A 26,850-nucleotide genomic window follows, 5' to 3' on the forward strand; every position below is an offset into this window, starting at 1 on the left:
ATTCTGATGTGCCAGGCTAGAGCTGTGCACTGATGAATCTTTTGTCTCTCCTTTAGGGTGCAACAATCAGGCGGGATGAGCAGACAGGGGCTGTGATTGTTGCCCGCATCATGAGGGGAGGGGCAGCTGATCGCAGTGGTATGTTTCCCTAAGTTGCAAAATTCCTTTTTTAAAATTTCATATGAGAGAGGACAAGCTTTCTCTTGAGCCAGCTTAGGATTTTTATTTTTTCCTGAAAAACACATGAGGTTTTGATTCTCTTCTGCAAAGTCAGGCAGGTCATAGAAGAATAACACCTTTATTTATGTTTTCCTGTTCCTGAATTATATACAGATTGATTTGCCAACACAAGCTTGCCAAATTAACTTCTAACAGATATACGTGGCTCCAAGCATGGAAAGGGTGTAGTTTTGGTAGCTTGCAGAATTCAAAGTGAAGTTGTAGATCAGGAGTTGGCAATTTTAAACACTCAAAAATTCACAAAGGTCCTAACTGGAAGCCCCCCATTCAATTCTGGAGGCGACCAGAAGTCTAGTTCCCCCACCATAGAGTCTCCTCCTAGCGCAGCATCCTTTTTCCTCTGCTGATCGGAAGTCCGGTTCCCCCACATAGAGTTTTCTCCTAGCACGGCGTCCTTTTTCCTCTACCTGTCCTAACCAAAAGCCCTATCAATTGTGGAGCTGACTGGCGACAGGGAGCCACAGCAGAGGGATTAAAGAGCCACATGTGGCTCCAGAGCCATGGATTGCTGACCCCTGTTGTAGGTTATAAAGAACCTAATTCTGAAAGAGCCTGTGATTCCTTCCTTATGGATTATTGCCACAGGAGTATCCAGAATTTTGTGCGGATTTCCCAAAGATTGTTCAAAATGATATTTCTTGAAGTGTTACCTGAGCACTACCTTCCATGCTTTATAAAACAAAGCTGTAGTGAAAGCGGAGAGAGACGATGAGTATTATTGATTAAATTGTTTGAAAATTTAGCCACGGGGTGAGTAAGTACAGTAAAGCAATTTCAATTTTTGATGAAGGGGGATTCAAACTTCCTCTGAACTATAAAAGACATATTAATATTTTAACTAAATCTGTATTAGATAAAAGAAGAAGAAAATGAGGTAGTGAGAAATGATTCATCTTTCATAATTACATCAAAGTTGTAGAAGCTGTGGTTCCTCCAATGTTCTTTGACTCTGCCTCCCATCAACCTTAGCCCGGAAGGCCAGATTATAGGGATAGAAAACCAAGACATATTTTTTTTTCATATTAGGCAGTGGAGAAGCCGACTCAGTAGTTAGGGATTAGTAATTAGGGATGTGGTGGCTCAGTGGCTAAGACACTGAGCTTGTCAATCAGAAAGGTCGGCAGCTTGGTGGTTCGAATCCCTAGTGCCGTGTAATGGAGTGAGCTCCTGTTACTTGTCCCAGCTTCTGCCAACCTAGCAGTTCGAAAGCATGTAAAAAGGCAAGTAGAAAAAATAGGAACAGCTTTTGGTGGGAAGGTAACAGCATTCCGTGAACCTTTGGTGGTTAGTCATGCTGGCCACATGACCACGGAGATGTCTTCAGACAGCGCTGCTCTTCGGCCTTGAAACGGAGATGAGCACCGCCTCCTAGAGTCGAGAACGACTAGCACATATGTGTGGAAAACCTTTACCTTTACCTTAATTAGGAACAAGAAACCTATTATATAAGATTATGTGTCTGTATCCTAGCTTCCTTCTAAAGCAGGATAGGATTGTTATTTTAAGTTGTTTTTAGAGAATGCAGAGTTTCTTGCTGACAAACTATATTTTTAAAATTTTAGTTCAGATTTAAAAACATACAAACAAAAATACATATGAAATTCTGCTATGGGCTCAATGCGTGTAGTTTATTGCCAAAACAGGATAAGGTTGGGAAAGATTCTGTTTACAAATTTCCATTTTGCTGCCAATTTCTAGTGGCTTAATCCTTGACTTCCTGGAACTGTCAGAAATGGGGACACATATGGTTGCTGGCTTCTGCTCAGGACCATCCCATCTCTTTTCCCACCAAGCTTTTTTCTCCTTAGAACAACATGCAAACATGAGAGAATGGCTGTTTTAAGATCATTCAGGGATGAGTAGGGATTAATTTCTGTTTCTTTGAGTCCCAGGCTTGGAAATAGGCTTTTCATGACATTTTCTTACTTGGGATGGGACTTGCTTTTTTTATTGTGAGCCATCAGAGTTCTACATGCCATATATGGAGCTTTTGCTATCTAGAATGGATGGGTGACCTCATACTTTTCTTATTTCCTTCCTAGGTCTTGTCCACGTTGGAGATGAATTGCGGGAAGTTAATGGAATTGCTGTACTTCACAAACGACCGGAAGAAATTAGCCAGATTCTGGTTTGTTTTGCCTTTTCCACACATAAGTATTGTTCACAAAAACACATTCAACCATAAATAGCCAACTGCATTTTAGCTAGTACTCTGAACAAAAACTGGGATACTATGGTTAGATTATGGTTCAATGGGTCATGTGAACTCAGAAAATATAAGCTATAATTGATGATAGGCAAATTGGTAATGGCAGCTTGCTTAAGACTGCAGTTACATATAAACTTGCTTGAAAATAAATATTTTTTAAAATTCCTTGGGACATATGTTTGAATAGATTCTGATAAGTAAAACTATTTCTTCACATAGTTGAGAAATAGTTGAATTAGTTGAATTATCAACTAAGTAAGAAGATGACATGATTATTAGGGCATTGTATTTCTAAAGGAAGATTGCTGATTTGCTTGAGGTCTTCAACCAGAGACTAGATGGGCATCTTTCAGAGATGCTCTCGTACAAAGTTTCTGAACCTTGGCAAATTTGAGATATATGGACTTCAACTCCCAGAATTCACCAGCCAGCTCAGCCTGCTGATGTCTATATCCCTTAAAGGTTGAGAAACAGTAGTGTTTCCAGCTATGCTTGGTTTTGGTGATTTATATACTATCTTCCCACACTGATTCTGCTTATAAAAGCTACTGCTAGTAGACATTACTTTTTTTAATCTCTTATTTACTCATAAGATGCATAATGAACATCGGGATTGTGTGTGTGTGTGTGAGCGCACGCGGACACTCTCTCATATACACCCAAAATACAAATATACAAGTCTTTATTTCCAATTTAAAAGAATGAAATATCAGCAAATCCATAAAACTTAATCTACTTGAGATCTTGGAGAAAATTACTAGTAAGGGTAGGCAATGTTGGGATACATGGAGAAATACTCTTGTTTTGATGTAGGTTTTGCATTTGTTTCCAATGCTTCTAAAGAAAAAAAATACTATTATTCTTGTTAGAGATAGAAATGTGGGGGCTTAGTGGATAGGTTTGTAATTTTAAGAATATATAATAAATGCTGTCACAAAATGACTGCCAAAGGGAGTGCAGCCAGGAACAAGTCATGCATTTACCAAAATAGAAGCAAACAGGAGAACTTTCCACATAGAGCTTCCACATCTGGACTGCAGAAACATTGATAAGCAGCAGATGGCAGGAGATAGTTATCTTTTCTCAATATGTCCCAATTGCCATTTAGTAGTTTTGCAGGATTTTGCACCACGGATCTGGTTGCATCTCAGCCATTATCATTGATCTAGAGTCTAGACTACTACATATTGTAGGTAGTTCTGGATAACTACAAAAAAGTAGTAACCAATTTTTTTTATACCAAGTAATGGTTGTTCAAATGTTTGTGGCCAAGTATAGTAACTTCTATCTGTGACCCAAATTTAGTAATATTTTCTATTGGATAGAGAATATTGGTAACACCATTGCCATTCAATATTTATTTTCTAAGATAGATTTTGGAATTCAGAAACAATCTAGAAAATAAAGAAAATGTTGGATGCTGACCTAGTTGGATGCTAGGTCAGCTTCTCATTCAATTTTATTCAATTATATGAAAACTGAAAGGACAAAGCATCTAGTAAGTTGCAATGAAAAAAGTATCTGTAGGTACATAGTTGTGAATATGGCATATTCATATATGGCATATTCACAACATATGACAACTCCTAGCATTCCTCCAAATTGAACATAATTGATTATGGGTTAATCCACCAACAAATTAGTAAGAAAGCAAATGCCAAATAGCCATTGACTTTCCATAACTGATTTTTGTGTTTTCCAAAAGAGTCTTAAAGCTGGAAATACACTCTCCAGTCATCCTAGCAATGTTGACATCTGTTTACTCTCTCCCTGCTTTAATTATGGAGTCACAAGCCATACCTCTTCCATGCCAGAGTGGAAATGACATGCTTGGTGACTCCTACACAGAGGGGCTCAAAATAAGACACATGTAGCTATTGCAATTGTCAATGACATTCTCAAGGTCTCTTCCAAATTAAGCAAACAGTGGGTGGGCAAGAATATAGAGTCACCAAGGGCACCTGAATCATCAGCATTGCTTTCCTTTCTTTTTTTAAAAAAGGAAATAAGGGGAAAAAACAACAAATATCATTGATTCCTCCATTGTCATCATAATGAAAAGCAGGATGTTCTAAAGAAGGTCACGAAGGAGTGTTTTTCCTTGAGCCAATGTGTTTTACAATTAAATGTGGGCGTCTATGCTGGGACTGTATTGTGTTGCAATTTCTTGGAAGAATTAATGGAAGTTCGTTAATTTGATGGAGAAACAGAGAAGTTGCTAGCCAAGAATTTGAAGTTCAGCTCTTGGCATCTTCATCTAATGGGCTTGAAATATCTACAATTCCCATTAAAAGGGATTCAGAAGACTCAGTGAATATGCTTGCCCAAACACTATTAATTGCGCTATGCTATCAACCAATTTCTTTATTTCACTCAATAAGCTGATCATAAGTTAACCAAACAGATTTACAGTTGTTTGAACAACTTGCTAAACCCCATGGATACGACCCTCCCCACATAACCCAGGTTAAAAATAACCAAGGTACCAACCATCTTGTGTAAATGTAGCTGATAGGTATATAACTGGTCTGATTAAGTACCATATGAACAGATCCATGGAGTCAATCACAGTAGTTAATACTGGGCAAGATAAAAATCAGCATAACTATATGGACTAAGACCAACTCAGCATAAAGCAGTAGGGTGCAGTAGGGTCTCTTCAACCAACATGGTTTTTCTGAGTAAAACATGCAAACAAGTATTAGATCCCTGTCGTCCTCCCTCCCCAGCCTACTGCAATTATTGATGAGATTTCAAAGTGCCTACATTTTTCATTTCGGAATAAGATCAAATCCATGCAAGTGGTGGAGGGAAAAAGCTTTCAGTGGATCTAAAAGTATGCCTGTCTCCTTTCATGTCATGTAGTGGCAGGATTAGGATTATTGCCATAGACTTGAGGAAATTCAATGCCTCTGGGTCATTCCTGAACATTTAGGAATGAGTATAACTGACCATTTTTTTTCATCTTAGCTGTGAAAATGTTTTGCTGGTTATCATTAAGAATTTGACATTCAGTTTTAAGCCTGGATTTAAGGACACAGCCAAGAGAGTACAAGCCTTTTTTAATAACTAGAATTGAGTTTCAATGTATTTTAAAATAATGCTAAAATTGCTTTGGGCATTTTATAAGGCTACAGTCCTAGACTGCCTTTCTCCTCCTTATGTGGGAGTAAAGCTGTAATAAGCTGATTATTTTCAGTTCTTGTCTATTTTGAATATACTTATTTGTCTGTTCTTTCTGTCCTGCTTATGTAGAAATCTGTTTATTTCCGGGGGGTGGGGGATCTACATGAAGATTCTTTGATGTTTGTATGCCTTTTACAGTAATATACACATTTTAACATTCTAGTATAAAATATGCATTCTTACAAATATTTTGCTGTGTTTTCCAAACAAAGAACAGTTGTGATGCTAGGGACAGTGTAGAACTGAGTATCCTTTCATGCATATATTAGATTCAGAAGCAGAAATCAACTTCAGAATTCTTAAAATCCCTTTTTAGTAATAAGCCCAACAGATAGCTTTGGGTTTTACAATATTTTGGAGGAGACACATACATGATTGCACTGTTACATTTTAGTTTGGGGAAAATATTTCACTTTTATTTGTTGAAATTATAACTCCCCAAATTCTCAGCAATTGTCTTGGCTATGTTGGTAGGGATTCTAGGAGCTGAGATTGCTTCTGGAAAGGAACATATTTGGAAAATGGCTGTGGAAATTGTATTGCACTTGATTTTATGTAGCTGTGCTTAAACTTAATCTGTTTATTCGTTAATGTTAAAATAATCCTGTAGTTAATGTAATCGGTGGGTTAGAGTTGAACTGAAAGGAATGTGGACAGTCTCTTGATGACAGTACAGATATAGAAATCTCTTTGGTGACCCCCGGACTTGTGGACATTTGGAGTTTGCGCCCCACTTCTCTCTACAAAAGAAGAAAATATGGTAGGGTTTAACTGTTCCTGTCTGGGGAATAAGTTCAAAGATACCTGTGATTTAGGTTTTTTCCCCTGAAGACAAGAACAAGAGAATGTTCTGTGAGAATGTTTTAAAAAGAATTTAAGGAGGGGTGCAATTTACAGCACCTTAAAGAAATTGGCAGCTGCATTAGCAAAGCTGAATGTATTTGTGTGGGAGAGAGAAAAGGAGTGGGAGGGGGAAGACTGAAAGGATCATATAAAAGAGAACAGGCAAAGGAGGAGTTTTGCCCCTTTCCGTCTTTTGTCCTACTCACTTTGATACCTAGCTCTACCCACTGCTAATATATGTCCCTGAGAATAAGGGTGGAAAACCTGCGACTCCCCTGGTGTTATTGAATAGTATTTCACACAATTCCTTACTGAGGCTGAGCTCCTTGTCAAGGCTTAACATATTTTCAAGTGACTGCATTGTCAATCTTGACAGTTCTGGATTCTGACATTGTAGACGCTTCGTTAGGCGTTAGTTCTAGAACTAGAATGAATTAATGCCCAGTTTTTCCTGGGGAACCTTCCCCTCCTCTATGAAAAGTGGGAAATGTGACTTTAAAATATCTCCTGTTTCTGCTATGGAACATACTTGGGGTAAATCTTGGTTGAATTCAGTGGGGTTTCTATCTTACATGCATAAGTGTGCATTAACTTAAAGAAAAAGGAATTCACTAGTTGCTCAAAACAAAATCCTATAGTTCTGTACAGTTGGTTCTCAACTTACAGCCACAGTTGGGAGAGGAATGTTAATTTCTAAGCAAGGCAGTTCTTAACTAAGCTGTGCCTGATATCATGACCTTGATTGCTACCGTTATTAAGTGAATCATGCAGTTTTAGGTGAGTCTGGCTTTTCCCATTGATTTTGCTTACTGGAAATCTGCTGGGACAGCCATAAACAGTGGTCATGTGACCCAAGGGCAAGGCAACTACATCCTGGGTGCCAAGCGCCTGAATCATTGGAATGTTGCGACATTCGTAAGTACAAGCAATGGCTGTAAGGCACTTTTTTTCAGTGCTGTTATAACTTTGAACTGTTACTAAAGAATGGTTGTAATTTTAGGACCACCTGTAATATCATATGCCCTCAGTCTATGTTGCTGTATTTATTATTATCCCATCAGTAAGGTGCGTGCTTGTAAGAAGATGCAGGTTCTATTATACTTACTGTACAGTGAGAATGAGCTAGAAGGGAAGCATTCTCCAGGTTTTGTTTACACTTCGTTTGGAAGCTAGAAATACAGATTGTCCAAATGTGATAAACATTGTAGGTAATCAATACCAGTCATTCAAAAGGGGTCTTTGTAGGAAAAGGAGATGATGTCCCAGTCCTTCTGCCTTGACTGTAGAAGCTTATACAACAGAGGAATCCAGATCTGTCAAGTTTTACAATGCAATCACTGGAAAATCTTTTAAGCTTTGTCGTTGAGAGTTTTGGGACTACAAAGAAGCCTCTTTTGCTGCCTGTGAAAGTGTCTGTCTGTTTAGCATTACAATGTTGTGTGTGCAAACTGTTACTTGCATTTGGACATTTTTTTTTTATAGCCAAACAGGAGAAAAGCATTGTGTGAAATGGTGTCATTTCCTTTTAGAATAGACAAATTAGAATGATGCTAAACTGAAATGCTTGTACTCTTCTGGTTTATGCAAACCATTTTAATACTTAAAGTATTAATTCACTGTATATGTATCCTGTTGAACATACGATCCAGCACAAAATGTATAATTAAAAGCAACCCATAAAGAATGAACTATAAGTGCAGATTCTGAGTTCTAATCTTATCTTAGCCATGGAAGCCAGCTGGGTGACTTTAACCCAGTCACTCTCTCAGCCTACCTCACCTCACAGGGTGGTTGTTATGGGGACACACACAGAAGGCAGGAGTTTATGATCATATCTGAGCACAAGCTTATGGTCATAAATCATGCCCCAATATGATTTTATGATTTTTTTTTGCAGTGGTTGTTAAAAGAGTCGCCATAGTCATTAAGCAAATCCATGATCATGAAGCAAATCCATTGTCTGAAATTGACTTTTCCCCCCTGGAAATTAGAAATAAATGCTGGCTCCCTGCCAAACAGTTGTACATTGCAATCAGATGATTGTGGGATGCTGCAAACTGCTGCAAATGTGGTCAGTTCTGAGTGCCCAAGAAGCAATGGGTGGAAACTAATCAAGGAGAGAAGCAACTTAGAACTGAGGAGAAACTTCCTGACAGTTAGAACAATTAATCAGTGGAGCAACTTGCCTCCAGAAGTTGTGAATGCCCCAATACTGGAAGTCTTTAAGAAGATTCGTAACTGGCTGACCAACCGCACTCAACGTGTAGTTCTCAATGGAACTGCATCTACATGGAGGAAAGTATGCAGTGGAGTACCCCAAGGCTCTGTTTTAGGCCCAGTACTCTTCAACATCTTCATCAATGATTTGGATGAGGGAATAAATGGGGAACTCATCAAATTTGCAGATGATACCAAGCTGGCAGGAATAGCCAACACTCCAGAAGATAGGCTTAAGATACAGAAGGATCTTGACAAACTTGAACATTGGGCACTATCTACTAAAATGAAATTCAGTGGTGAAAAGAGTAAGGTTCTACATTTAGGCAACAAAAACGGAATGCACAGGTACAGTATAGGTGATACCTTGCTCAGTAGTAGTAACTGTGAAAGGGATCTTGGAGTCCTAGTGGACAACCATTTAAATATGAGCCAGCAGTGTGCAGCAGCTGCCAAAAAAGCCAACACAGTTCTAGGCTGCATCAACAGAGGGATAGAATCAAGATCACGTGAAGTGTTAATACCACTTTATAATGCCTTGGTAAGGCCACACTTGGAATACTGCATTCAGTTCTGGTCGCCACGATGTAAAAAAGATGTGGAGACTCTAGAAAGAGTGCAGAGAAGAGCAACAAAGATGATTAGGGGACTGGAGACTAAAACATATGAAGAACAGTTGCAGGAACTGGGTATGTTTAGCTTAAGAGAAAGAAGGACTAGGGGAGACATGATAGCAGTGTTCCAATATCTCAGAGGTTGCCACAAAGAAGAGGGAGTCAAACTATTCTCCAAGGCATCTGAGGGTAGAACAAGAAGCAATGGGTGGAAACTAATCAAGGAGAGAAGCAACTTAGAACTGAGGAGAAATTTCCTGACAGTGAGAACAATTAATCAGTGGAACAGCTTGCCTCCAGAAGTTGTGAATGCCCCAACACTGGAAGTCTTTAAGAAGATGTTGGATAGCTATTTGTCTGAAACGGTATAGGGTTTCCTGCCTAGGCAGGGGGTTGGACTAGAAGACCTCCAAGGTCCCTTCCAACTCTACTATTGTATTAAGATGTTGGATAGCCATTTGTCTGAAACGGTATAGGGTTTCCTGCCTAGGCAGGGGGTTGGACTAGAAGACCTCCAAGGTCCCTTCCAACTCTGCTATTGTATTGTATTGTATTGTATTGCCCAAAATGTGACCTTCTGACTTCAGGGGGGAATGGGATGGGACAGGAGGCACTGAAACTTCAAATCCGGATCATAAGTACACTTTTTAGTATCTGTCATAACTTCAAATTGCCAAGCATAAGTTGTCAAGCATAAGTCAAGGAACTATAAATCAATGTCTACCTATATTCATTATGTTTATTACCATATATTAAATATGGTAATAAATCATACATATAAAAATGCATTAAAAAGGTCAGATAAAAATCTAATATAAAAGCAAAGGTAGTTCCAATAGTAATAGGCACTTTCATTGTAATCCCAAAACAACTCGAGTACCAGTTGGACCAACGGCATTGACAAATTTACTATCAATCAATTGCAAAAGGAAGTTTTACTCAACAACAGCTTATATCCTGTGGCGATATCTGTAACATCATAAAAGAACGCCATCTATATATCCCAGGTCCTTGGAAAGGACTTGAAAGGTAGACAAAAAATGCCAAATCCAGTGCATTGCAGATCCAGTGCAATGAACAACAACAACGATGATGATGATGATGTAGGACACTAGGCTTGCACAATATTTCGTGTAGTACATTGAACTATTGAATTGTAAACTAATTTAAAGGGTTTACAGTAATTTATACCATATGCTCAGCCAGTCCTTTCCTCAAAACTAAGTAAGATTAACCAAGCTTTGCATATGTATTATACAAATGCAGCCTATTTAAACACGTTGTATGAGCTCAGCCATAGCTGAATGGCACTTTGGATGGCACAAACTCCCACTTTCTATTTGATGCAGGATTTGCAGTAGAGAGGGCAGGTATCTTTTAATAAGCAGTTTCTTCCAACATGCCCTAGCAAAAGAGAACAAGGGAAAAGTGACTATTCACTAATGTTCCGAATGGTGTATTTATATGACATGGATAAATAATGCAACTCCCATGGGATTAATTTGCATATTTTATATTCATATTGGCAAACTGTGATCACATTATGATTGGAAAAAACTTTGCTGAATAATTGCTGTCCCTCTCTGATTGCTCTGTCAGTTTTTTAAATATTATTAAGACAAAATAAAGGCTGTCTTCCCAGTACATGTTTAGTGGGTTAAAAAAGGCTGTTTTGAACACTGTGTTTCAGTACTTTGATGAGAGAAGCAAGATTGTTTCATTCAGCACAGTGTTTTGGACTATAAACTGAATTTTCTAATCAGCCATGTAGTCCATCCATGGAAAAGAAAGTTTATAGAAATCATGTACACATTTCCTGCTGCTCACATGCAGGGTAATTCCTGAAATAGCTGACCGCTAATTTGGGATTATCTGCAAATGTAGTCCCTTTCCAGCCAGACTGGAAAAAAATATGTCTTTATTTTGCCCTTCAAGTGAGAAAGTAATAGCATACTAAAGGACAGTTTGGTTTAGTGGCTAAGTGTTTGGTTAGAAACTGGAAGAGCTCTAGTCAACCCTTAGGCGTGAAAAGTGTGCAATGCAGTGTAATCATAAATGTTCTTATTCAAAAATGAGTCCCAGGGTGTTCGATTTGAAGATAACCATAGGTATGCTGTTTTATGCAAGCAAAAATAGTAAGACTTTCACTTTCTGTTTTTTGCAATCTATACATTTACATTATGCAGAATTATGTAGCAAGCCATTGCCATACATTGACATGATTGCAGGTTTTTTCTCTCTCTCTAAGAAAAGAATCTTTTCCTAGGCATGCTGGGTATTGAATCTCAGACCTTTTATATGTAAAATATATGCAAAGCTCAGTTTTACAAAAAAGAAGAGAATTGCAGGTTACGAATTGTAGACACAAATTGCCAGTGCTTGAGATTCATATTAGGCAGAGGAAGACAAAAAGAAAGAAAAGACACAAATGTATTTATAATATTCATTGTGGCAAACTTTAAGAGCAGAAAATAATTTGAAACCAAATCAGATTATATTACTGAATTGATAAAGATTAGTTTTTGCAGTTCCTAAATTGAAGTTGTCTCCTCAAATGGGTAAAAAATTAGATAAAACCAATTTCCCCCCCTTTCCATCCAACTTCCCATTGGTCCCATGCATTTTAGATTAAAAACATCAGGGTAGTGACTTCTTACTGATCTCCCAGAACCTCTCCAGACTAAGAGTGAAAGATAAACAATTGCTCTAAGAAACATAAATTAGTAAAAATGTTTTTTTCTAAGAACATTTAGGGTATCTTATATTAAGATTTTAACCTCAACCTTCATAACTGAACAGCATTGTCTGGCCTAATACTCCATAATTAGTCTCAAAGTTGAACTAATCATGTTGAATGTAGAACTTTGATTTATTTTTGTCATTACACTTGAACGTCTATAACAGCGATGGCGAACCTTTTTTGGCTCGTGTGCCAGAAGTGGGGGGAGTGCAGGAGGGTTGTGTGCGGGCGTGCCACACCCATAATGCAATGCGCGACCCCTCCAGTGCGCATGCGCGCACTACAGCCACTCCCCCCCATTTTTACATGGTTTTTTTCCCTCCCCAGGCTCCAGAGGCTTTATAGGAGCCTGGGGAGGGCGAAAAGAGCCTCCCCTGGCCCCCCGGAGGCTTCAGGGATCGTCCGGAGGCTTCCCTGACGCCTTTGGAGCGCTCAAAACAACCCTCCGAGCTAACCGGAAGTCACTTCCGGTCTCAGAGGGTCATTTTAAGCGTTCCGAAGGCTTCAGGGAAGCCTCTGGATGGTCCCTGAAGCCTCCGGGAGGGGCGGGGAGGCTCTTTTCGCCCTCCCCAGGCTCCTATAAAGCCTCTGAAGCCTGGGGAGGGCGAAAAATGGCTTTTAAAAACGGTGAACTCAGCTGGCCAGCGCGCGCATGCACGCTGGCCAGCTGACAGGGCAGCGCCTCGCGTGCCCTGACAAATGGCTCCATGTGCCACCTGTGGCACGCGTGCCATAGGTTTGCCATCACTGGTCTATAAGTAACAACTTAGATAAATTTGTTTGTTTTGTATAAGTCTTTTGCTGCTTAGAAAAGACATCTATCTAGAGCAAGGGTCTGCAAACTTAAACTCTCAAAGAGCCATTTGGAGTCACAAAACCTGGGTGGGCATGGCCAACTCAACGTCACTCCCACCCAGCCACATGACACACACACCCCCAGGATGAGAGGCAGGGCCAGCTGGCAGGGAGCCACAGCATGGGGACGAAAGAGCCGCATGCAGCTTGGGAGCTTCATGTTGCCGACACCTGATCTAAAGGAATGTTTCTAACTTCCTCCAGTTTGTTCTAGTCACTGTACAAAGCCACGCGAGTTTTTGAAATCCAAATATATTAGATTTCTGGGGCTGAGTCAGTTATTTTGCATACACAATGTACTTGATATAGTTCCCAGCATTTCCTGATAGGGCTGGAAAACAAAATCTACTTTGGAGAACCAATGGCAATGGGACTAAATATTTATTAAGCTATTTGGTCTCATTCAGTGTGCAGTAAATGCCTAGAATCATCTGTACCCAGAGACAAGCAGATCTCAGTGGTTTTTGTAGATGTAATGTGATTTCGTGAAGAGAGAAATACAGAGTTATTTTTCTTGCAGGCTCAATCCCAGGGATCAATAACACTAAAAATTATTCCAGGCATCAAAGAAGAAGATCGTCTGAAGGATAGCAAGGTAAGAAAATCTGCTTACATGTGAAAACATTATAATGTTAACCTAGATATTCTTCTGAACATGTGTTCCTTTACTAAGCATGTTTCAAGGTATTGGGTAGCTTAATATTTCCCATGTGTATGGAAACTGAAACACAGACTTTTTAGCCTCCATAGCTTTTGTCCAAATTGGCAAGAATTGTGGGGGATGTCAAATATGTTGGCTGTAGGTGTGGCCCTCTTAAGCAGATGTAGGCTACCCTGGAACTTTAGTGCAGTGTTTTTCAAACTTGCCAATTTTAATATGTGTGGACTTCAACTCCCAGTATGCCACCTGAAAAATTCTGGGAACTTCATAAATGTTACAATTACAAAATCACTGATCATTGATTACACCCAATTTCCAAAATCTTAAAATTCAACAAATATTGAAAATGCTAAGTTTGAAAAAAAAACCTCTTTCAGTCCAATATCCTTGAGGTTTGAGCAGGAATCATTGCATGTTCATACTTAATTGAACAGTATTCCCAGCTTGTTAAACACACTGAGATCTGCCTTTTGTTTGAGGGAAAATCTTATGTTTTCAGACTAGAGATGCATTTTACAGTACTGTAAACAATTTGGTTTCAAACAGCTCCCTCCAGAAGCTGTAGGTGCTCTTAAGAAGAAATTGGACATCCATTTGCCTGAAATGGTATAGAGTTTCCTGCCTGAGGAGGGGGTTGGACTAGAAGTCTTTCAGGTCTACTTACTCTGTTATTCAATTTTAATGTCCTGGATTAAACTGGAACTGGATTTTGCATGAAGACACTGTGAAAATCTAACTGGTTTGAAACTAATTTTCTCTTCCAGCGTAGATTTGAAAAATGGAGTGGAAAGGACACAATTTGGATGGGTGGGAAGCTGAGGCAATTCAAATGATTTCTGGGCTCTGGAAGGAGCAGGAGTGTTGTGAGGAGGTGATAACCATGGTGGCAGTGACTGTTTTCCCTCCCCCCGCTTTCTTCTTAGAATTTGCTAGCTAATTGGTTTTATAGGTGGTAGAATTTTTTTTCCAGTCTGCCACCACTCAAATCTTGCCTTTCTATAAAAATGTAAAAGGGTGAGGATTAGGGTGAGAAGATGAAGCTATTCTCCAGATCTACCTAAAATTATTTAACTATCTACATAAATCTGTGAATTGGGGGTGGTGATTGGGGAAGGAACAGTTTGTCTTAGTCATATTTGCATATATATCTCTTTTACTCTGCTCCACTTTGAATATCATTATTTTTTTCATATTTGTATTTGTAGATTTGTTTTCATATCCTTAAAGCTCTCCAAGCTGTGGGTTCAGAAGATAATCTATATATGTTTCTGCAGCTTCCCCCCCCCCACCCCCCATCTGCATGAAATTCTAGGAACTGAAATTATGGTCGCGGTAATCTTTCTTTCATCTGTTAGGTATTCATGAGAGCCCTTTTCTCCTACAATCCAAAAGAGGATAAAGCTATCCCATGTCAGGAGGCAGGGCTACCTTTTCAGAGAAGGCACATCTTGGAAGTGGTTAGCCAAGATGACCCAACATGGTGGCAGGCCAAACGTGTGGGTGACACAAACCTTCGCGCCGGTCTGATTCCTTCTAAGCAGTTCCAAGAAAGGTGAGTTGGGAAAAGCAATGTCTTGAGGTGCGAGGCTCGATGACTAATACAATGAACAAAGCTGTGTGTCGGTTTCAAAGTAAAGCAAATTATGTTTTCTTTTTATGAGGGCACCTCATGAGTATTGTTGAACTCACACATTCTTCCTTCCTTTAGGGGACAAAAAGAAGCTTGTGTTTCTTGCAGCTGCTAGCTGTGGTTTTTATTTTCTCCCCAATGAAGCAATCAAGGATTTGCACAAGCCATAGCTGACTCTATTTTTAGGCAGAATGGTGATGACAAAGGGTAGGGCAGTTTTTGACTTTTCTTCCTCAGCTCTCCACCCCTTTCTCTTTCTTGGGGGATAATTATGTATCCTGGACTGTCTATTTAGGTTGTTGATTAGAACTGAGGGTAAGATTCAACTGTCTCATACTGCTTTCTGTACTTAGCAGCCAGAGTGCAGATGGCTTCTTGTTCTTAGCTTAAGCCACAATATATTTTGGACCAGTTCTGGTACAAAACAAAGTTTATTTTTGCATACTAGGATTCCTAACACATTTTAAATAATTTTTGGGCTCCAGATTTGAGGAGAAAGTAGTTATTCTAAGGTTGTGAAACTGACTATGGTTTTTAATGGCTCAATATGAAATATTTTGATCATTTCCCCGGTCCTTATGTGGCATCTTTGAGACTACAGAGGCAGAGATTACTCTGGATTACACGTGCAAATACTTCGTTACGGTACAACTGGGGAAAGGGCTTGTCTAAAGTATCATAAGCCTTAAGAAAGTTACTGTAGGGGAAAGTAGTATTTTACAGTTTACAGGAAATGACTAAAATTGTGAATTGACCACTGAAACATGTGGGGGAAAAGTACTTTATAAAGGAGCATCACTCAGCACAAAGTATAGCAACAGCTTTTTGAATTTGATTTTCAAATGGCGTTTCTTTTAGTGTTTTCACCTTTTCTCCCATCTTAATTCTCTGCAACTGCAGTGGGCTAACAAGCAATTTTATCTTCTCTGAAAAGCAAAATGCAACTTGCCACTTGGAATTTTTCTTTTCTCAAAAATTGATTTTCATTATTAAGGAGGGAACAGATCAATGGTAATAGAAATGAATGTTCTGCATATTGCCAACTGGCTGACTTCCACTTTTAATCACAGCATTTCCTTTGAACGTTCATGTCTGAATGGCTCCCCCACGTCCTCTCTGCCTGCAGCAACTTTGTAGTAATAACACTTGCAAGGGCAGTAGCAAATACTTCTTTAAAATCTTTGTCCTTTTTATAGACAATCACATACACAGATTTAGCAAAAGAGGGAGAAAGGAAACAGTACTTCCTTCCCCTCCTCCTTTTGTATGAACCATTAAGAATAGCCACCTGCACCTTAACTCCCAATCAGACATCTTAACAATGAAATGTAGGATGGGTGCATTACTCATATCTGACCAGCTTGAATCTCATATAGTATCTGTCTTTTCAGACAGGTAGTTTCATATAGGTAGTCCTCGCTTAATGACTGGTTGCTTGGTGACCGTTCAGAATTGTGATGCACCTTCCCCCAAAGGTACTTACAACCTGATTCTAGAGTTTCAATGGCCACACCTCTCGCCCACAGTCACATGATCACATTGTGGGCATTTCACAACTGGTGTGCATTTATGGCAGTTTGCAATGTCCCGCAATGACAGGATAATTATTTTTGGTGTTTTTTTGTTGATTTCTATTTTCGCTTCCAGTTTCCAGCAAAAAATGCCCATTGGATAAAATGGAATTGTTAAATGACCATCCCATTTGCTTAATGACCATAATGTTCAATTCATGACTGCTGCATGAAAGGGCATAAAATGAGGTCATGTGGTGATCCACTTAACAGCCACCATGATTTATGACCATAATTTTTAGTTCAATTATAGTCATAAATCAAGGATTACCTCTATGTCTTTGCTCTAAAGCAGGGGTGTCCAAACTTGGGAACTTTAAGACTTGTGGACTTCAACTCCCAGAATTCCAGAGTTGAAGTCCACAAGTCTTAAAGTTCCCAAGTTTGGACACCCCTGCTCTAAAGCAAGGTGGTTGAGTGTTCAAGATAGGAAGCAGCACCATGGACAGTTGTCAATGAGTTGAACCAAATTCAGACTGGCAAAGTCATACAAACCCAGCTCGCTGTTAAAGTCCCCAAAACCGTATCAGAAAACTGACTGAACTAGTGTCAAGCGGTATGTTTTCTTGAATAGTTCATACTCCTTTTGAGTACAAATAATCTTTGTTGGAGATGAAGAGAAGAGTATTTCAAATAAGTTTTCATGAGTGAGGTGTGGTCCTTTTGTATTTATTTAGTTACATTGACCAAAAGGCATATGTGTGAATACACTCTACAGTCCAGCTAATATACTCCTCCATCTGGTAGTCTTGTACAGCACTTCATGAATAACTTGGAAAAAGTTGTTTTGGAGATTGAACCCTTTGCAGAGCAGGAGATTCCTTCTCTGCCATAGCAAATAGCTGAAGAATCAATTATTGTACATTCCCTTGAAAAAAAACCTGAATGGGTACAATTAGAAAACCTGAATTTCCTGCAGTCCATTTAAAGAGTTATGTGTATATAGTCCAACAAATGTAACTTACTCTGCTTTTAAAAATTGCAAATAAATGCTATGTTTATGTTTCTGCATGCTCTATAGGAACATTTCCAAATTATTTGTGAAGTCTGCTGTTTTCTTAGTTTCCAAGACTTTAGTTAAAGTTCCAGGAAATAATTTTTCCAGGTGTGTGTGTGTGTGCGCGCACACGTGTTCGTGTGTGTTCAGTAACAATGCTGATTAACAGCAGTAACAATCACTACTGAGGAGAAATTCTGCCCTTGAAAATGGTTGGAGAATGTCTCTGTCTTCAAATATGATGGAGGACTTGAATAGCCATTTGTGTCCAACGATTCATGCTGAAAGTCCCAAAGTGCTTTTTAAAAAAGGTAACTGGACTTTGTTTTTCTTTGAAGTCCTTTCTCTTCTAATCCAAGAAACTTCTTCAGTTCTGAGTGAACTGAAGTCAGTCAGAACTGAAGAAGCTTATAAGTATGTGAATGTATACTTAAAATGGTATGTAAGAGAATTAAAAAAAATAGAACTGAAGAAGCTTCTTGGATGAGAAGGGAAAGGTCTTCAGGGAAAAGCAAAGCCCAGTTACCTTTTTAAAAAAAGCACCTTTGGGACAGCCATGACCTGGATGACTGAGAGTCTTCATAGACATTCATGCTGAACAGTTTCCATAGGGTTGATGGCATTTAATGTCTTGATGCAACTTGACTGCCTGCTTTTTCCCAAAGAAGAAAAGTCAAGAAGTCTGCAAGGAGAAATATGTACTAAATTTGTTACTCCAAATTGCTTTTCAACAAAGAACACTCTTTTTTTTTTGCAGGAAAACACACATTTGCATAATTCAGACTTTTGATTCTCACCTATCCATAGAAAAATGACATCATACACTTAGTTAATTGAACTTCGTTCCAGTTAAAATCAGTGGAACTTCAGAGTGAAACCTTGTGCTAGTTTTCTAAAAAAACAAGCTTGAACTGTCAGTTATAGAGATACATGCTCCTCGCCTGGACTGGGTCCTGTATCTGTATCTCCTTCTCTTTTGCCTTTTGCTTCCAAGGGGGTTGATTTCAAATAGCTGCTTTAGGGCAAAGAGTAACCAGTATCTGTTGGGTCCAAAGTGGTCCCTTAGGGAAACAATTTGGAATAAGTTGCTTCATCCATAAAATAAATATTTTTTAAATAAGATTAGAATAATATCACGAATTATCTTAAATCAAAATCTACTTAGTTTGTCCTTAAATTAACATGATATGTGAATCTACCTGATATGGCCTAGCATTCTGTTCAGACCAAATCACTCTGGCTTGTTCAGTGACATAGATTTATGGATGAACTAGGCCAATCTATAATTGAGGTCTTAAACTTATGTATTCCGAATGAGTCTGAATCAAAGCTATTTTTGTTCTTGTTGCTTAAAAGTTCTTAGTATTTTCTTGCATCCTCCCGTCTCAGAATTGCAAATCTTGTTGTTTTATCTAGGCGCCTAATGTATAGAAGGACCATCGGTGCATTGCACAATTCCAGAAGTGTTACAAAGCCATACTGTGAGTCACTACAAACCTTTTTCCTTGTTTGTTCAAGGCGCATTTATCTTACCATTTATAAATTTATAATGTTTCCCCTTTGATGGATAGGTATCCTCATCCCACAAGGACTTCGTAGCATTGCTGTGTCGTATGCAAAGACAATAAAACACTTCATGTTTTAGTTTAATAGCCAGCTCTATAGGGATAATGACATTCAGTGGAGCTAACTGATTGTACTTTGGTCATGCAGCCCAGGATAGAGAGAGGCAGATCAGGGAGGACTGACTTTGAAATATGCACTGTTAATTGTAAGATATAATTCTCACCCCCTATGTAAAGCAGTCTGCTCATAAAGTATTAAAATAAATAGGTAGCAATTCTTCAATTAGTTTCCCACAATTAAGAGCCATATTGGCAGTTGTAGACTAAGGCTTCAAAAATAACAAAAAATAGTCTATTAATCAATTAGATAGATTAAGCCATTTCAATGTCTAAAGTATTAATTGTTTGGCAGATTTTAATTGTAATTAAATTATAAATTAAATATTATATTCCTTTTAGCAGCTTTGATAAGAGGATTAGAACTGTCAGGGTCTGGGATGCAAAATCAGGATGAGCAGTAGATGGCTCTAATAATATTTTCTTTATCTTTTTTCAGCCATCTAGTGGTTCTGAGTTTTTGTATCACAGATTCAATAATCTGCAATTAAGCCTTCCTTATCAATAGTTTTGGCAACACACAATCAAAAATAAGGAAATCCCTTTGGGAATCCCACACATTTTCTACAAAAAAAACCTATGATCCCTTGTTTCAGAGAACATCAGTCTCTTTACTATTGGCCAGAGTGGCAACACTGGTGTGGAAGGGAAAGTGATTAAAAAGAGCAAAAAGGCAACCATGGATACTAGGTGCCGTAATGGTATATGGAAATAACCTTGGGAGATGGGAGGAAGAGTCACAGATAGGACAACTATAAAAGGTATCCCAGCCCACAGAAAGAGGGGAGACATAGAGGGCATTTCAGAAAGGACCCTTCCTAATTTTCTGGAGAGTGAAATGTGAGGAAGGGAGAAATACATTGGATCTTGCAAGATTCTGCTGGTGCAACCTTACCATAAAGGCAGAGCTAGAATTCATTTTTTTGCTCCTTGCCTGGAATACCTTGAAAAGCAAATAGGTTCATATAGATGTATGGCTGTTAAAGTTGAACCATAAGAAAGGGTGAGCACTAGAGAATGGAGGCCTTTGAACTCTGGTGCTGGAGAAGACTCCTGCGAGTCCCTTGGACTGCAAGGTGATCAAACCGGTCGGTCCTAGAGGAGATCAACCCTGACTGCTCATTAGAAGGCCAGGTTCTTATTGTGTCCAGGCAGATGACGTCAGGGAATTTCCCCTGACAGCCGGCTTCTGCACTAGCAACAGCCAGGTCGCGTCTGATTGGCTAAGACGCGACCTGGCTGAGAGCGGGGAAACTCTGGCTTGGGGATTGGCTGGTTCGTCTGACAGCTTCGTATAAATAGCTGTCAGACGAACCCTGCATTGAATTCTCTCCTGTATCTTGTCAAGACTGTTCTGTTCAATAAAGACTGTTGATTCTCCTCACGACTCCGCTCGCCTTTCGTGCTTATTCAACACTGGCGACGAAGGTGGGATCCAGCCGCTAACCCACCAAGCGTTCCGTCTTCGCCACCCCGTCTTGGCACGATCGTACCGGCGACCCGTTCCTGCCAGCCTAGCTCCAATTCTGAGGAGACCATGTCGGCAATGCCCACATTCGTTCCATTTGGCTGCGATGGCGAGACTTGGGAAGCGTTCATGGAGCGCTTCGAGTGCTACCTGATAGCCAACGGCCGTCACGATGTACCAAATGATGAAAAGTGCAGCTTCTTCTTGAGCTGTTGCGGCACGCCAATGTTTAGCGCCGCTCGCTCAATAGCCGCCCCTCAGCCAGTCCATTCTCTGGACTGGGCCACATTAACGGAGCGCCTTCAGCGCCACTACGCCCCCACGCCATCCTGGGTGGCGAGGCACTACGCGTTCAGGCGCTGTGTCCAGAAGCCGGAGGAGTTGGTGAGCCAGTTCCTCCAGTCGCTTCGCACCGCGGCGATGAGGTGCGAGTTTGCCGACCTCGATCGCAACCTCACGGAGCAGTTCGTCAGCGGCGTAAAAGATCTGCGCCTTCGCCGGCGGCTCCTGTCACAAGCTGACATCACGCTGACTGGGGCCATCGAGCAGGCAAGGGCGGCTGAACTCTCCGACGAATCAATGGCGGAGATGTTCAACCTGCCGCCTCCGCCAGGCCGCACTTGCCTGGTGGACGAACTAGTTCCTTTGCCAAATGACTATCCTGAGGAGGGAGCGGTGGCGCGCATTGGCCAGTCTCCTAGAAGACGAGTCCCTCAGCGAGCCCGGGAAGCTGTGACCGCTTGCCTTGGCTGTGGAGGCAACCACGACCGTTCGGGTTGCCCCTTTAAGGCCGCGGTTTGCCGCCGCTGCCTTAAGAAGGGGCATTTGGCCCAGGTCTGCCGAGCGCAGTTCCCTTTGCCACAGCGTCCAGATGACATCCCGACCACAGCCGCTGTCAAACAGCGACCTGGAAGCCGGGCTGGACGACAGCAGCAGCAGCGGCAAAAGCAGCGGCAGCAGCAGCAGCAGCAGCAGCCTTCGCGCGGAGGCTGCTACGCCGTAGACGCTGACTTCCACGCCAACCCTGCAGAGTTGGCCTACCATACGGGTGCAGGTGCGGAGCGCATCAAGGCGTCGCTCCTCATTGAGGGCTCCCCCTGCACCATGGAGGTGGACTCGGGGTCATCCCAATCCCTTCTGTCATGGGCAGAGTTCTCCCGCCTCTGTCCAGGCATCTCGAAGACCCAGCTCTCCTCCCCAGACGCAACCCTACGGGACTACCAGGGGACTCTAATTCCTACCCTGGGTTGTCACCTGGTGCGGGTGGAATACGGGGACTTTTCAGGGTGCCTTCCCCTCCTAGTGGTGGAAAAGCCTTTGCCGGCCCTTCTGGGCCTTGACTGGTTCCCGGCACTTGGCCTATCAGTGCACGGGGTAAGGCAAGTGGTGGCCACGCCTCCTGACGTGGCCGACGTCCTTGCCAGATTTTCTGATGTGTTTGATGGGCAGTTGGGGGCGTATAAGGGAACGCCTATCTCCTTGAACCTAGACCCCCCAGGTTGCCCCCATTAGGCTGAAGACCCGTAGGGTGCCTTTCGCCTTGAGGGCAAAGGTTGATGCGGAGCTAGACAAGCTCGTCGCGCAGGGAGTCTTGGAGCCGGTGGATTACTCCAAGTGGGAGACCCCTTTGGTCATCCCAGTAAAGGCGGATGGGTCCATTCGCCTCTGCGCCGACTTTAAATCCACCATCAACCTTGCCCTCCAGGCGAACCCCTATCCAGTTCCGGTAGTGCAGCACTTGCTCCACTCTTTGGGGCAGGGCTGCATCTTTGTGAAGCTGGATATGGCGCAGGCCTACCAGCAGCTCCCGGTGGATGAAGAGGCGGCGGCTGCGCAGACCATCATCACCCACCGTGGAGCTTTCCGTTGCCGCCGCTTACAATTCGGCGTTTCCGTAGCCCCGGGGATCTTCCAGAGCCTTATGGAGCGGCTGCTCCATGGGCTCCCTGGTGTGGTTCCGTATTTCGATGACGTCCTGATCGCCGCCAGCAGCCGATCAGGCCTCATCGAAGTACTAGTGAAGGTCCTCGAGCGTTTCAGGGGCGCGGGCTTAAAATTAAAGCGCAGCAAATGTTCATTTGCTGTGCCCCGGGTTGATTTCCTGGGCTTCACAATTGATGCCCAAGGAATTCACCCCACCCCTTCCAAGGTAGCAGCCATCAGGAACGCCCCCACGCCTGCCTCCAAGACGGAGCTGCAGGCGTTCCTTGGCTTGCTTAACTTCTACGCGCCATTTCTGCCACATAAGGCGTCACTAGCCGAGCCGCTGCATCGGTTGCTCGACCGATCGGCAGCCTGGCGCTGGGGCAGCCGCGAAGCGCATGCGTTCGCGGCTGTCAAAGACTTGCTGACCTCAGAGGCAGTCCTTGTTTAATATTCGGACAAGCTGCCTTTGACTCTTGCTTGTGACGCCTCCCCTGTGGGTTTGGGGGCGGTCCTGAGCCATGTGCTGCCCAATGGCTCGGAGGCCCCCATAGCCTTTTATTCCCGGACACTGACTTCTGCAGAACGCAACTACAGCCAGATCGACAAGGAGGCTCTGGCTGCAGTGTCAGGGATTAAGAGGTTCCATGATTACCTCTATGGTCGGCACTTTACTTTGTTCACCGACCATAAGCCACTCCTTGGGCTTTTGGCAGGTAACAAGCCGACCCCTCCCATTCTTTCACCGTGCATGACAAGGTGGACAGAGTTCCTGGCTGCATACAGCTACACTCTGCTCTACCGGCCGGGCAAGCACATAGGGCATGCTGATGCCCTCAGCCGCTGCCCCCTGCCCGTTGCAGACCCCCCGACAGTGCCGTGCCTGTCGGTTTTGGCCATAGCGGATTTGGCTCTGCCACTCTCTTCCGGAGAGGTGGCCTCAGAATCTAGGGCTGACCCTGACCTGTCCCAGGTCATGAGATGGGTCCAAAGGGGCTGGCCTGAGGGACCGGTGCCAGAGCACCTTCGTCCCTTCAAGGCCAGGCAGTTGGAGCTGTCACTTCACAGTGGGTGCCTCCTGTGGGGTGACAGGGTGGTCATCCCACCCAGCCTGCGCCATCAGGTGCTTTCTTGCCTTCATGAGGGCCACCCGGGCATAGTGCGCATGAAATGCCTGGCGCGCAGCTATGTCTGGTGGCCCCACATTGATGACGAGATAGCCGCCTGGGTGGCCGGCTGCCCCCCCTGCCAACATTCCCAATCGGCGCCACCGGCAGCCGCTCCAAGGGAATGGGAATTGCCCCGTGGGCCTTGGTCCCGCCTCCATGTGGATTTCGCGGGTCCCTTCAGAGGCCAGGTCTTCATAATGGTGGTGGATGCATATTCGCGCTGGGTGGAGCTCATCCTCATGAGGTCCACCACAGCCGAGGCCACGATCAGGGAACTGACTAGGCTTTTCGCCACCCATGGCTTGCCGGACGTCATTGTCTCTGATAACGGGCCTCAATTTGCATCCACCGCGTTCCAGCTGTTCCTGGCTTCTCGGTATCCGCCATGCCCCAGTCGCCCCATACCATCCGGCTAGTAATGGCCGGGCGGAACGGGCGGTCCGCTCGGCCAAGGAGGCGTTAGGCAGGATGGATGGGGCAGACTGGCCATCAAGGGTGGCTGCTTACCTCTTGGTACAGCATGCCACTCCTTGCCCCCTGACCGGGAAGTCTCCAGCTGAGCTGCTGATGGGCCGGCGCCTGCGGACCACCTTGGATAGGTTGCACCCACTCTATTCAAGTGAACAGCCTGGCAACCTGGGGCCCCCTTCCCGTTCCTTCCTTCTGGACGATTCTGTTTGGGCTCAGGCTTTCTCAGGGGCGGTTCGGTGGGTGCCTGCCACCATCACCGCCATAACCGGCCCCTGTTCTTACAGAGTCCAACTACCTGATGGGACCGAATGGCGGCGGCACCTGGATCAATTGAGGTGCCGCCTGCCCTGCAACAGCGACAACATCCCCGCCAGGTCGACCATCGACGTCGCTGCGCCTGAGCCCTCCAACGTTTCGTTTCCTGGTGCCCTTCCACCAGTCACTGATCACCCGGCCCAGCTGCCCAGGGCCTTTCCGTTCTCGGACGCCGCCTCACGGCCGTCCATTGTTGGGGGTGCATCGCCCGTTAGGTTTCCAAGTGGCCTTCCCCGAGTCAGGCCAGGCCTACCATGAAATTCCCAGTTCAAGCCCGCCTTCGGCCGCGCCCCCTCGGCCCTGCCTACCTGAGCCTGGTCGTTCTCCGTCAGGGGTGGGCCTCCAAGATGGCGGCCGGAGCTCCACTCCCTTGCGGGAGGAGCTTCAACGGACACCACCTTCCTCTCCGGCGCCTCCTCTCGAACTAAGGCGTTCTGGGCGGGTCTGGCGCCGCCCAGTCTATTTGCGTGACTACGTTTGTGCGTTGTCTGCACATGCGCAGTCACTGGGGGGGAACGAGTATTGTGTCCAGGCAGATGACGTCAGGGAATTTCCCCTGACAGCCGGCTTCTGCACTAGCAACAGCCAGGTCGCGTCTGATTGGCTAAGACGTGACCTGGCTGAGAGCGGGGAAACTCTGGCTTGGGGATTGGCTGGTTCGTCTGACAGCTTCGTATAAATAGCTGTCAGATGAACCCTGCATTGAATTCTCTCCTGTATCTTGTCAAGACTGTTCTGTTCAATAAAGACTGTTGATTCTCCTCACGACTCCGCTCGCCTTTCGTGCTTATTCAACAGTTCTGAAGATGAAAGTCAAATACTTTGGCCACCTAATGAGAAGGAAGGACTCACTGGAGAAGAGCCTAATGCTGGGAAAGATTGAGGGCAAAAGAAGAAAGGGATGATAGAGAATGGATGGAGTCACAGAAGCAGTAGGCATGAGCTTAAATGGACTCCAGAGGATGGTAGAGGACAGGAAGGCCTGGAGGAATGTCCATGGGGTCAGGATGGGTTGGACATGACTTCACAACTAACTAACAACAACAAAGACCAAACTTTTTGCTTACTCTGATTGCCCCTGCTTACATTCTTCTTGTCAACAATCTCTTTTTTCTGGGCCCTTACTTATATATATTATCCTGCCTTTATTATTTTTATAAACAGCTAAAGGCAGAAAACATACCAAACACTCCTTCCTCTTCTATTATATTATATTATCACAAAACCTCCACTTTCCTGATCCCTGGCTAACATAATTTCCTCCCCCATCACAGCCAAGCATGCAGAAGACAAACCGTCCGAGGGAGAATTGGAAATTGCTACCCTCCCACTTCTCCCCTCTACTTGTCAGATCAGTCCCGCTGAAATGGTCCATAAGAGGAAGACCTTTTTCCTTTGCAAGGAAAACAAAGCTTTTAATGAGGAAATCAAACAAAAATAAAGAAGATGGCCATCTTCAGTCACAACAAAGCCCAGAAGGAGGCATAAAGAAACCCAAGAGGAGAGAAATACTTATAAGAGGATCATAAATATTTACAACATACAAATAGAAATAGCAGGGCATGGAAAGAGAAGCAGCAAATACCACATTCCTCTTCCCCACATATCAGACATGCAAACAGATGCTATTTATTTACATTTGGGTACATGTGTGTGAATATTTTAAGACATTATGTGTGAGAAATTGCTGAGGAGTTTTCCTCATTTGAATCACTATTGCCCATAAGTGCTGACAAGAGAATTGTCTGCAAGAAATCTGACTGGAATGTGTGGTTTAATTGCTCCTGCAATCAGCGTTGGGAAGGCACATTTCAGTGGTTGCCTGAGCCTTGGCTAAAAGCTCTGCAGTGGAAAGAACTTTAGCAGGGGTATCAAAATCGATTTCATTGAGGGCCACTTCAGGGTTATGTTTGACCTCCGTGGGGGGCAGGGTGTGTGTGGCCAGGGTGGGCATGGCCAGCTCGATGTCACTTGTGTCAGAGGTGCCCTTAACCAAGCCCTCTACCAGCGAAAACGGGTTCCCAAGCTCCATTTTCAACTGCCACATCCTCCTGCAACC

At 43.0% G+C, this 26,850-nt stretch overlaps 1 protein-coding gene across 1 annotated transcript in view; it reads left to right on the forward strand.

The window, feature by feature from the left end:
• MPP3 (MAGUK p55 scaffold protein 3) overlaps nt 1-26,850 on the forward strand; it is a 107,860-nt gene that overhangs the window by 37,695 nt on the left and 43,315 nt on the right. The window contains exons 7-11 of the mRNA XM_081932074.1: nt 57-138; nt 2,283-2,368; nt 13,425-13,499; nt 14,921-15,117; nt 19,180-19,244. Coding sequence (XP_081788200.1) covers nt 57-138; nt 2,283-2,368; nt 13,425-13,499; nt 14,921-15,117; nt 19,180-19,244 — 505 coding nt within the window. The remainder of the gene's footprint in view (nt 1-56; nt 139-2,282; nt 2,369-13,424; nt 13,500-14,920; nt 15,118-19,179; nt 19,245-26,850) is intronic.

This window comes from Natrix helvetica (genome assembly GCF_964273705.1).
Source record: "Natrix helvetica genome assembly, chromosome: Z".
Lineage (NCBI taxonomy): Eukaryota > Metazoa > Chordata > Lepidosauria > Squamata > Natricidae > Natrix > Natrix helvetica.